The sequence below is a fragment of the Limulus polyphemus genome, unplaced genomic scaffold (assembly GCF_000517525.1).
Source record: "Limulus polyphemus unplaced genomic scaffold, Limulus_polyphemus-2.1.2 Scaffold1789, whole genome shotgun sequence".
Lineage (NCBI taxonomy): Eukaryota > Metazoa > Arthropoda > Merostomata > Xiphosura > Limulidae > Limulus > Limulus polyphemus.
In genome coordinates this window covers 92,392-105,959 of record NW_013667399.1, presented here as the reverse complement: position 1 = coordinate 105,959, position 13,568 = coordinate 92,392, and the positions used below count along the sequence as shown (strand labels likewise).

The window sequence follows — 13,568 nt, the reverse complement described above, 5'->3', positions numbered from 1 at the left end:
AACTCTATTCAATTAAGTTCCATGTATAGTTTATTTCATTGAATAATATAAAATATTTTAAAGTAAATAAGCAGTTGTCTCAAGTATAGTTAAAACTCTGTATGCCACAAATTGATCCAGTAAAATAACCAGATGAATAGTTTTAATTTAATGTATTACTAAAAGTTAGTGCTTATACAAAGTACCCACATCTACTACTTCAACTTACCATGTGAACTTCTACTATAACGCTAAAAGTTAATTTCCTGTGTTATAAAAATGAAACTGTCCCTTGCTTAAAGATCGCCAACATGCATACTTCACGGTAAGTATTTGCTTGATAAGTGAAGTATGTTAACCTTGTAACTATTGTCAGGATCTTAACACTTTAGATTACATGCTAGTTTACTATTATTTTCAATGTAAATAAACAATGCTCAAGTAATTTGTTTCTACAATCTGTCAATATCACTTTATAACTTAACCCATTAACTGCTGCAGGAGCAGCTCAGCTGCCATTTTCTAACTCTCAGATAAAACTGAGTTGCCATCAATCACAATAAAACGGTAATTATCGTCATTCGCATAGAGTTATAGTTATATACATGCGACTGACGGATACTTCCATCATTCGCAGCTGAGCCATAGAACTTCAATGACGGAAATATCCGTCATCCGAAGTTAATGGGTTAAAGTAGCCTTGTAGTCAAACAGATGTCACAAGATTGGGTTTTCTTAACTTAAGCAGTTTTGAATGTAAATAAAGCTTCTTTACTTCACTAAAACAATTAAGTCACTGGGAGAAATATTTTCAGTAGAACTGAATAATCTAATTATAATTTCTGGGACAGGTAAGGAAACCCTACCATTAAGTCTTTACTACAAATTTGTCACTTAAGACTATGTTGAAAATTACACAAAGGTATTACTGCAACACATTAAAATGTTTCTTAGAATCTTGTGTTAATACCTGAACATTTTTAAATACAAATATTAAAATGTTTGTTTTTTATATCTTAATTTCCAAATATTTTATAAATATAAACTGCTCGCAACTTCGAAATGGATCATGGATTATAAAAACAATCACGCACACACTCACACTTCATATTACTAAATCCCAAAATGCCTTAAACTTTTTCTACCCAAGTTTATCAAATTCAAAACAAGTCTTGAAACATTTCCTTCATTAGTACTTGGTGCTTGACCCCCCCCAGAAAACACTTGTACATATGTCTGCAGTAAAAAACACTAGTTTTTATGTACATTAAGTTTATATTTACAGTTATTTTTTCAATGCTTTTAGAAAATTGGACAAGTCGTATTCTTGTTCATACTGATCTGCATCCCAGAGTTCTGGCAAGTTTTCTAATACTGCCTTCATCCCTTTTCCGTCGTGTGTAACTGTACTTGACTTTGCAGCAGCATTTTCTCCTTTCTTGCAATCGTCTAAGGTGAAAAGCTCAAGAAGCTGGTCTGTGCCCATTGTTTGGAGACTGGAATTCTCCTGGCTGATGACTGTGTTGGCTATGGTCATTTTGAATTTCTGAAGTCTATCGTAAGAAATAAATATGTAATAAACATCACTACATGTAACACATTAAATGCTACTATATAATAATTTTAGTATATTTCTTCTCTGTGTAAATACTTTGGGACCTTCTCCAACTATTTTTTCCATTGGTGGTAAGTAAGCTCTGAAATAGTGATCAAATGCAACAATCTTACAGTCCTATCCTCTTCATCAATTAACTACAAGTAAATGTGTGTACAGTGGGCCAGGAACTTGTCAGTAACCAATCAGTAAAAGTAAAAAAATAAAACGTATATTAAGTAAACATTCAGTATAGTAACAAGATAACTGGGTTCACACCTTCCAACCTGTTTCAAACAAAAAACAATATTTTTCATAATACCTTCTACAGCAAAAATGTATTCCAATGAGCTAGTTTGCATTTGTTTGAAAATGCAAGGAAACAGTAGATGTGTCATAGACAGTAAAAAATAACCCCAAAGATGAGGGTGATGGTGGGTGAAGGGATATGGAATCTCAAAACATTTTGCAATCCTCCTAAAAAAATATATTTCTACCCTGTTACCGCAAACTTCATAAATTGCAGGCATTAAAATAATGAAAGTTTAAATTATTTTTTATTATAAAAACAAAATGTTAATTCATGTACATTTTAAAAGAAAAATAATGAAATAAAATAATGTTTAGTTTTCAAATTCAAACAGTAGTATTCAGAGTTGATTTAGTAAAACAAAAATACTTTCAGGTATTAGACACCGAGTACAAATCTCTATTGTTAAACAAAGGAATTAGAAAAATTTAATTTGATTTCTTTGCAGAACACATGGGTTGTAAAAAGTTTGCTTTATTTTATATAAAATAATGTTAAAGACACTCACCCCATTATTTTTTCTTCAAGTGTTCCTCGTGTAATAAGACGATATACATTGACAACCTTCTTCTGACCAATACGATGAGCTCTGTCCATTGCCTACAATAATATGCAGTAAGCTTACTTTCTCTCTCTCTCTATATATATATATATATATATACATATACACAAACACATCATTTGTATTTTTAAGATAGCTACTATGACTACTTGCTGTTAATCCTAAGTCTGAATTACCGATTGGATGTAAGGCAGCCAGTCAGGAACACCATACCACCCACCATTCATGCAAAGGGATTAACTGTTACTCTTATAATGTGCAGCTTTAAAATCCAGAGGTCTATCACAAAGCCAAACCAACCCATCTTCTAGTAACATGTTAACAAAAATCAATATATAATTTTAGCAACATCTTATTAGCCCTGTAACAACAAAATTCATCAGTTTGACCAGTCTTGGAACTATGAAACTATATATATTGTAACTCTGAAGTTACTAAGTTTATCTTTATGAAATTTGAAAAGCTTTAGCAAACATTACAAATCTGTTGTACCAGAAAAACAGGTTTTTTAATAAAGTTTTTTCTACTAAAGATTTGTCGGTGAATCTCCAAAGCTTTTACTGAGTCAGTCTGAGTGAAAGGTGATTTTCATGCTAAGAATAAAAATATTTTTCATCTTACAGTTTTAATTTTTAGCTTGCTTAATCTCTGCAACATTCTAAATGAATATCAAGTTTTTTTGCAGTAATTTTTATATTTTATCTCTTGTTCTCTCTACCCTAACACTACTGTAGAGAATTTTTATATTTTATCTCTTGTTCTCTCTACCCTAACACTACTGTAGAGAATTTTTATATTTTATCTCTTGTTCTCTCTACCCTAACACTACTGTAGAGAATTTTTATATTTTATCTCTTGATCTCTCTACCCTAACACTACTGTAGAGAAATCATTAGCATACAATGCAATAAAATGAATAATTCCATTTTTTTCTCTGCACTGACTGTAATATTAATCAGATAGTTATAATTCATTTATCTTAATATCTTCAACATTTTTCAAATCTTTTTTTCTATTAATTTGAAGGATTTATTGCCATACCGTGTACCATTAGAAATAACACTTGTGTAAAAAGCAGTAAGTCACAGCAAGAGATCATTAACTGTTTCTCATAGAACTAACATGATCTAGCAGGTGCTTGAGCTAGTGTAATTTTAATATATTTTATTAGACTTAGCTTTTGATAAAAAATATATAATAAATAAAGAAGATACACAGAAAACAAGCATTTATAGTAACCATTGCATATTCAAGTTGTTTCGCACTCGAGTACAAACAGGGCTCACGCTTAACTTTTTTTTTTTAGGGAGTCAACCGGGCCCCCTAAAACTGCATGTTTTAGGGGCCAATCCTATAGCTCATTATAAAATGTACTTTATGATAGAGGTTATCAGAAAAATCACTGAATTAACTAGTGGATATTATGTAAATTGAAAGGAAACTAAACACATCATACCCCCAATTTATTTTATTATGAACTCATATTTCATGACAAAAACATGTCAAACCATTTAATTTTTTTCAAACCACTTAAATGATTTTATTTCATATATGATCTTTAATTTCTCTCTGAAACATTGTATAACAGTAACTTTTTGTTCCCTTTTAAAGCAGTGTCCTTTTCTAATCAGAATAAATAATGATGGAAAATCTTTGCACCATTATCAGTGTACTCTATTCTTGTTCCCATATAACTCATTACCATCAAGCTGACACATTTGTTAAACTGTCCAGCACTTTTGATGGAGAGATGGAAAAATCATACATTTACATTATCACTAACTTTATAGCAATCAGTTCTTTCATATCCAGAAACAGCTGTTAATTAATCGTTCAGGAATTTGAATTTGTATAAGCAAAATCCTCAAATTTACAGCATAAGGAAAACATGCAAATAGCTCTAAAATGGCTTAGGTAGTGATGAGTAAAACTAGATTAGTGTCCTTTCCTAATCAAAATAAGTAATGAAATAATTTCTTTTTGTGATCATCTACATTTTGTAGATATTGCCATATCGTTGTTGCAAAAGGATTTTGTACTTGGGAATAAGAGTTTACCCATGACTGATCACTGTTGCCAAATGATATTCAGTCAAAGTTGTGGAGAACACAGCATAAAAGTCACCCAAATCACACAAAAATCGCCCAAAGTTAAAAATGTTTTTAAATCAAGAGAACCAAATGTTGATGATCTGAGAAAGTAACAGTAAAAAAGGCAACGGGACCGTGAGTATGAAATGAAAAGAGGAAAAGTTGTAACAGGGCCAAGTGGGAGAGGGATAATAACTGGTTACACTATGATGAAGACGGTGGCATAATATTCTGTAAAGTATGTCAAGAAGAAAATGTGCATTTGAAAATGCTATTAGTGGTCTAGTAGCACAAACAGTCAGTAATGTGTTTTGCATGAAATTGAAAATCTGTTGCCATAACAATTAATACACCCTTTGTTAACAGACCACTAATAGTTTTCAAAATACCACCTCATGAATGGCCAATCATAGGTGGGTATCTAGCCCTATTCTTTGAATCGGGCCATAGCACAAACGTTTTGGAAATTCCATTAATTCGGAATTTTTAATTTGTTTTAACGAAAACGTGTCTTAAAACATAAACAAAAAAAATATTTTATCAGAAAAAGCCAAAAATGCCTGAAAAGCATTTGAATTTTTTGTCACAGAAAAACAAATATTTTTACTAGAAATAACAGATCTAACCTTTGGATTCTACAGCCATTTTTTCCATCGTGCAATTCATGTTTTTAATAACTGCTTATGTAATTCAAATGTTAAGTTTTTACATACAAAACGACTGGCAAACATACTCATCCAATTATCCCAAAGCCATATCAGGTGAGACTAGACTACAAATTTTATGCATGGAGCTCCTACTCTACATAAAGCACTTCTAACACATTCTAGCACATCATTTATAGAGTATTAACATTTCTTTCCACAGGTGTATTTCCTCTTTCATACACAATTATTATTTAGAATGTTTCCCAAGTGCTTAGTGCAGAGCATGCTGACATTTTTGTGTGCCAATTTCATAAGCCACAGAGTCCTGAACTGCTTAATCTTTAACAAGGTGCATCTCAGCTATGAACAACCAAACAGAAATTGGTAATTATGTCTTTGATGTAATCAATGCCATAGCCCAAGCCATCAAACAAACAGTCCCAAGCAAAGTAACAAATTCTGACCTATGATCCTGGAAACATATTCACAAAAGTCATGAGGACTCATACATGACTTCATATAAACCCGTAACATTACACTTAAACCACTCGTTAATGCCATGAATATAATCTTATTAGAAACTTATATTACAACAACATGATAACTGGGAAAACTTTGATACAGTGTAACAGACTTTGCTATAAATTAATCAATAACCACGTACCCACCCCTAATGTACGCTGGATATCCAGCTTTCTTACCGACAGAACAGTTAAAGTTAAAATCAATAATACAACCTCCAGACCCTTCGCATACGAAGCTGGTGTCTCCCAAGGGTCAGTGTTAAGTCCACTATTATACAACCTATTTGTCAAGGATATCCTGTTCACTTCCTTAAACCATACACTTGTGTCTTGATATGCAGATGACATTGCTATCTTATATTTCAAACATCAATTGATGCAGCGTCAGACTGATGCAACAATTGACGTGTAGCTCTCAACCCATCCAAATCCCAAGCTATAGTCTTTTTTTTTTTTTAGGAAAATAAATAAAAATAGAGAAAAGCTTCATAATCTCTGGTTAACCCTTAACAATTCAGACACCGATCAGCTACGATATTTGGTGCCTGATCAGTGAAGGTGGGTTTCTTTGGGGTACTCCTTTCCCCCACAGCAAATTTATTTTCATTGGATCTATAGACCTCATCATGAGAAGGACCACTCCCTTTTATATTCTATATTAAAAATTTGAATTAAATTTTTGTGTACTAATTCAGCCAAAGCTATTTAATCTCTTTGCCATCAATTTTAATAAACTGAAGCCCATTTAAATGATACTATCTTTGCTATTTTTAGATGAATTCATTCCCTATCAAGAATTAATTAATCAATTGCTTCAGACCCTAATCATCATTTATTTTTATAGAACTTGTGTCAACTTTGAACTGGATATCCTTGGTACAATCTTGGTTCCTTCAATCTTCACACCTTCTTCTTCTTCATCAACAGCCACCTTTTATATTCAAGCCTTTATATACAGCAAGCAGAATTCTTAAGTTTCAGGCTAGCTTACAATTTTCCTAAAAGTAATCACCTATTCCAAGAAAACTGCAGATCATAGTCTAACTCATGGTTGTTTTTTCTACTTTTTACATTTTAGAGCTGAAAGATCCTACAGACAAACAGCACAACACAAACGCAAGCAAACAGACAATCCACCAATCAACACTCTCAAGACCAAGCACACACAGACCAATGAAACCAGCCAGCCAGTCATAAAAAATTATAACATCCAAACAGTAATTACAGAAAACACACCAATCTATGACAAACAAACTCAAACAGAATCATTTGAAGTCTCAGAAATAGAAATGATGACAGAAACCTCCAAAAACTAAAAGACACAAAACAAAGTAATAAAGCTACTTGGACTGACCCACCAATGATCCAGATATTGGCAGCTACAAGACCAAGCCAGCCAGCACAACAAACCTAAACTTTCACACTGAGGAACAATGCACTAATCCTGCAGATTTCTACCCATCAGATTGTGACACAAGCAAAGAAGATTTTCAAATTTTACTATCATAATCCTTACTAAATTAGCAAGATCCATTTACATTCACATGTTTTTTAACTAATCATTCTTCTCCCCCTTTTCTAGGTCTCCATCTCGGGCACTGGTTGTGTAGATTATTTGGCACTTAACCAGTGAAAGTGGGTTTTCTTGGGGCACTCCTGTTTCCTCCCACTGCTAATTTCTCAGCATAGGACACATATATCCCCACCATCCTGAAAAAGGGCCATTTGCTTCCTTCTCACAAAGCCTGGATGTTTGGTATTTCACCCTTCCTATTAAGGACGACCTTTGCTTTGCCATCCTTACCTCGACATCATAACCTCTACAGTCATGTTAGTGGTTCTCTATTGGTTATTTTAATCCTAAATTCTTTTAACCAAAAAACAAATTCATGTGTACTTATTTCTTTTTGGGCATGCAACACGAAAAAGATTTGCCAACACAGCTTTGGGTAGTGCCAGGTAAAGTGGAGAGTTCCAATGCACCAGTTTATAGTAGCTGATACTTGTCTCTGCAGTGTGGAAGTATTTTTGGTACTTACATAGTGTGTTGCCATCAAAAAAGTTTGGAAAACACTGGTATACATAATACACACTCATGTATACACAGCATGATAGGCTATACATGCTGTATACATTGTAAACCATCTAGCACACACATCTTCGAGATAAACATTCGTTGCATGGGCATTCATTGTGATGACATTTGTGGATTAATGGCTCTTTTGATTTTAAGGGGTCATGCGGGCTACCTAGCAGACACTTTTTACAGGCCTGCTAGCATTTTTGGGAGCCATTGGCTACTGGGTCTCCACTAATTTCGAGCACTGACAAATATCTAACATTCTCCCCTAGGCCCCATTGAGTCTCATCAATTTGAGCTTTCACAAAAACTTAAAAAACTTTCATATATATATTTTAGTACACAAAGAATATATAAGGTATTAGAATAGAATGTCCCAATATTACTATAATTTATCTAGCTTTCTAAGTAAGTTAGTAACAGGTTAAAAAATTAAGTGTAGCAAAACCATGATCACACAATAAGACCTTTCTATTGGTTATAATCATGTCCATCAGCCATAAAAAGTTGATTAGCGAACAATCTTAAAATTTGCAGAGAGAAGGGGAGGCTTTTCTGGTCAGTTTGATAGGGATTGTTATTTCAGCAAATAAAAGAAAATTCTGAAATGGAGAATTTGGAGCTTAGACATCACTTGCCACAGAAGAAATGAAATTTGAGACTTCTTTAAAACTTTGACAGTATAAACAATTGAATTATAAGCAACATTTTCATGCCAAGTTTACGGACATATACTGATCATAAAGTTGTTTAAATTTTGAATGTAACACTGTAAGGGGTCATCACATGCATACTTTGACCTGATCATAATGAAAGAGTTAAAAGAATAAGAAATGTTAAAACTAGTTGTAAGAATTAAAAAAAAAATGCTATGCACTGCATGGAAGTCTAAAGAGCTCAAAATAACCCTCAAATGTCATGAACGTGATAATGCATTGCCTGGGAGTTTAAGGTGTTGAAAATAACCCTGGTTTGTCAAAAACATCAAAGTGAACAGATACAAAATGAATCCAAAAAGGAATATGTCAACTACAAGTAACAGTTAACATACAAAAATTATATTTTCAACTTGATTGGCACCCTATGCAACAGATTGGATAAACAGCCAGGCTAATGAGCCCTATGGATAAGCATAATCATCCCTACTTTAAAACTGCTAACAATAACCTTTTAGTTATTCATGAAAAAAAAAAAAGTGTGCCCAATTATCAAAATTATAGCAGCAGTGGTGTAGTGGTAAATATTATAATAGTGGTGCCTTACCAGAATTTGTCACATATGTGACATCAGCATCATGGTAAAGATCTCATATTTAAGACCTAATTTCCAATTTTGTGAGTCCATTTTAAATGAAGAAAAATATATGCATCACTAATTATTTGAGGCTACTTGCATTAGTATTAAACTGAATATGAATATATTGCTGAGACAAAATATGTAACCTCCTTTAAGTTAAGCAGCAAGGAAAAAAAACAAGCTTAACATTAAAATAATGCATATCTTATAACAACTTTGACTTTTGCAATGCTTTGCACACCTCCTGTCAACACAAATAATTCAAAAAAGCCAAACTTTGTTGTATATTATGCAAGTAAGCTTTTTAAAAATGTATAGGTTTTTTAATTGTAAAATGTATTTACTAAGTATTTTAATACAATATTTGGTGTTTTAATAAACATGTAACGTTTCAAAAACAAAAAAACTATTTCACTATTCAAAACTCTTACACCTGGTTTTGAGCCACAGTAGTCGCATGGTGCCTGTTGTCATCTGAGGAAGAATGACAGTGTGTGTGTGTGTGCTGGGAATTCTGATAGAGCTCTATCAGTGGACCATGAATAGCCAGTCTTCTCTGACATTAAGAATTTGATTAGGAAAGACAATTTTAGGTATAAACTAAAAAAATTATTTTTATACACATATTTTTAATTCTTAAAGTATTGGGACTCAAACTCCAATTTTAGGTGTTGGAGCAGTGCTCTGGCAATACTATACACCTCCCCAAAAGCTGAAAGTGCAGTGTATTCAGTGGTGTATCAAGGCTCTAACCTTGGATCTTGCAATCCATAAAAACTATACTTCTTTCTTAAACTTACAAAATATCTATTTAAAATGAATAAACTATTCTTTATAAACATCTGACCTGCAAATCTTTCATTGGATTCCAGTCGTGTTCAACAAAGATGACAGTGTCAGCTCCAGTAAGATTAAGGCCTAATCCTCCCACTTGAGTTGTTAAAAGCAAAATGTCAATTGAAGGATCATTATTAAACTGATGTACCACAGAATGTCGTTGTCCAGCAGGGATACTTCCATCCAATCGTAGGTAGCTCACATTTGGCATATGAACTCTGTAAAGTTAGAACATACAATTACAAAATGTATCTTTTGATAAACTGTACAATCAGTTTACTATGTAGATACAACCTCCCACTTGTAAAGTAGAAATTGTTTAGTGTATAGCTAGTAAAATGTCATTTCATAAATTACCATATTTTTTCACATACTTATATCCGTTAATTTAAACACTTAGTATATTTAACTACATGCATACTTAGTGCTTAGCTAAAAACTGTAATAATCAAAATGTTTAATTAGTATGTTAATCTGTATTACAATGGTGATAAGAGATTATGCTGACAGCTAGAGAGAAAAATGTAAAACTAAGCTTACTTGAACAAATCTCGCTCTACAATATCTAGCATACTCTTCAACTGACAGAAAACCAAGGCACGGTGCTGATTAACCACAGGCTCTGGACCTGACTGACCAGCTGAAGTTGTCAGTGGAGTGTTACCTATTCCACAGTCAAGCAAGAGTTGTCTGCAAATTCAGAAAGAGAATTTTGTAAGAATGAAACAAAACAATATCCAAAATTATAGCACTTTACATTTTAGTACTGTACAAGAAACAACAAAGCCTTTATGAATAACATTTCTCAAATTGCCACATCTTGAAAGTTAAGCAAGAACATTGAACACACAGATTTGATGCATTTATTCATTTTCAATTCATATTACTCACAGGGTCTTGCCGAGTAGCAGTGGTTATTATCGTCTTGGGCCATAATAGCTAATACTCGAAGAGATTTACACTACAAATTATACGTAACACAATAAAATCAGAAACTTAAGATTTTTAACTTATTCCAAAATAAAGGTGAACTATAACTAGTACTTTAATTTATTACTTTATGTACCGTTGACAGATTAGATTAAATATTGTTATTAACCACTTTTATCTGTAGCCAATCAGCTCAATATATCTTTAAAAATATAAACAGATGTGAAGAGCTTAAATTGTAATTAAAGCTGTTAGTATAAGCATTAAAAGAGGTCCAACTGACTAAATTATAAAACTTTAGTCTGATTATTTCACAATTTGATGGTTTGCAATAAGAAATAAGTTTATCAAATTAAAGCTACGTCTTTAAAAACTTACTTCTAGGCTTACAAAAGTGAAATAAATACCTTGTAGTTAATTCTGTTAGAAATGCTAATTAATACAAACAAATGGTCCAAAAAGTAAGGTTACAAGCATTCAGGAAAACAAGCAATGTCAAGATTCAGCCAGTGCTAAAGGAAAACTTAGGATTAAGAGTTTCTTCTAAATATAAAGCTACAATACAAAAAATCTGTCCAATTAAAGGAAGGCATGACCATTTAAGAAACAATGCATTCAAAGGCTTAGCTTTCTGTGGTTCCAACAACATGCCTTTCACTGTTAGTGACAAACTACATTAAGTTCGTATTCTTACTTATCAATGGGTTAGTGCAAATCAGAATGAGATTACAAAATTATATTTCAAAGACCTTTTTACTGTCTTAAATTGACACACAAGCTTCTGCTGACAGTTATCAGTCAACAAAAAAGTAGAGGAACGATAAGAATTGAGTAAACAGGAGCTAAGGGCTTTTATACCCAAAATCCTTAATCAATGAGAGTACCTCATAACAACAAAGATAAACAATATGTACTAAACCTTAGCATTTAAAGTCAGCTGTAATAATAAAATTTATTGAGTGTTTCTTACATCAGAATAAATAAAAAGTAGTGATCAGACCCTTATAATGATCAATTCCAATTCGTTCTTCAATAGTTAATTAGATCCCACATAGAATTAAAACATCAACAGTAGCTATACATAAACTTTGAAACTTTCTATGGCAAGTCATCAATTAAAATTTTAGTTCATACTAAAATTTTAGTTCATATAGTTTACACAATACACTACTGAATGGTTAATCAAATGTTGGATTTACCTGAGAGCACACAGTTTGGCAGCATGCTGGATGTCAGTCAAAGCACTGTTCTGTTTCTTTAACTGATTGATGAAACGTTCATACTCTGGATGCTGAGTTCCCAGGACCAACTTTGGGTGGTTACACACTTTCCGAAGATACTGCAAGGCCTATAAAATGGTGCATGCAGCCCAATATATTTCACTATACCATATAGAGGTAAATATGTACATTTCAAATTTAATCTTAGTCTTTCCCCAATGAGTGAGAGAGTGAGTTAAGTGAAGAGACATAATATGCAGATTGTTTGTTTGTTTGTTTTGAATTTCGCGCAAAGCTACATGAGGGCTATCTGCGTTAGCCATCCCTAATTTAGCAGTGTAAGACTAGAGGGAAGGCAGCTAGTCATCACCACCAACTCTTGGGCTACTCTTTTACCAACGAATAGTGGGATTGACCGTCACATTATAACACCCCCATGGCTGAAAGGACGAGCATGTTTGGTGGGACAGGGATTCGAACTCGCGACCCTCAGATTGCGAGTCGAGCACTCTAACCACCTGACCATGCCGGACCCATAATATGCAGATACATATCAAAATGCTGTGTTGGAGTAATTACTTATTATTTTCATTAATAAAAAATACATTAAAATGCTTAATTTTGCATTATTGCACTATTGACTCTACCCTAATTCTTCATGTCCAGTTAATTAAAATTAATTCCAGTTAATAAAAAATCATCATTATATGATTAAAAACAAATACTCATGGTTGTGAAAAAAGACTGAACTTTAAAAGTCTTTAAAGTCTGCTGATTGTATTTTTTCATAAATAATAAATTTACCCTTTTCAATAAAAATAAAATATTTGGGGGAAGAAAAAAAATAGCTTGTAGCAATGAAAGTTAGAAAAAAAAGGAAAATACATAGCACAAATAAGTTAACATTTCTGTGCAACTGATTTGGAAATATGTAAGCAAAGATTAAAGTTCCTAACTCTTCTTCACCTGAAAGATGTGTGCTGTTCCTTGGACACTCACTGTCTCTTCATCACTCAGGGTGTCATCCAGATTCTGCTTGGCACGACTGCGGGCAAAGTCTTCATACAATTGAACCTTGAGAGAAAATTTTATTTTAATGCTCAGATATAGTATTTACCACAAAGGACTTAAAAATTTGAACATTTAAAATTATATAATTAAAGAATGTTTATGAAAGTATTTGCAAAAGAAAAGGGAGTCTTAAAACGATGACATTGTAAGAGTTGAACAACAAAAACAACCATCTTCTACTGTTGCCTACCAAATTTTATTCAGTTCTAATGTTTCAGCATTTTTTTTTGTATTTCACTTCATGAAACAAAGATATGTCAACCAATGTTGCATACAAGGTATAATTTTCATAATATCAGTGGAGGGTACCAGGCAACTGAATGCACCCTTTCTGTGCTTAATAACAGTGGAAACTACAAAAATAGAGCACTATGAAAATTGTTTAATGACATTAATAATTATAATTCCTAAGAGTTGCCAAACAAAAT

At 32.7% G+C, this 13,568-nt stretch overlaps 1 protein-coding gene across 1 annotated transcript in view; it reads right to left on the bottom strand.

Annotated features, from left to right (window-relative positions):
• Positions 1–6: 6 nt before the first annotated feature.
• The window catches only part of LOC106464935 (TATA-binding protein-associated factor 172-like), a 96,956-nt gene continuing 83,394 nt past the window's right edge, over positions 7–13,568 (bottom strand). The window contains exons 33-38 of the mRNA XM_013925109.2: positions 13,036–13,143; positions 12,049–12,197; positions 10,460–10,609; positions 9,930–10,137; positions 2,392–2,483; positions 7–1,532 (exon numbers count right to left, since the gene is read on the bottom strand). Of these exons, the coding sequence (XP_013780563.1) occupies positions 1,265–1,532; positions 2,392–2,483; positions 9,930–10,137; positions 10,460–10,609; positions 12,049–12,197; positions 13,036–13,143 (975 nt within the window). The 3' untranslated portion in view covers positions 7–1,264. The remainder of the gene's footprint in view (positions 1,533–2,391; positions 2,484–9,929; positions 10,138–10,459; positions 10,610–12,048; positions 12,198–13,035; positions 13,144–13,568) is intronic.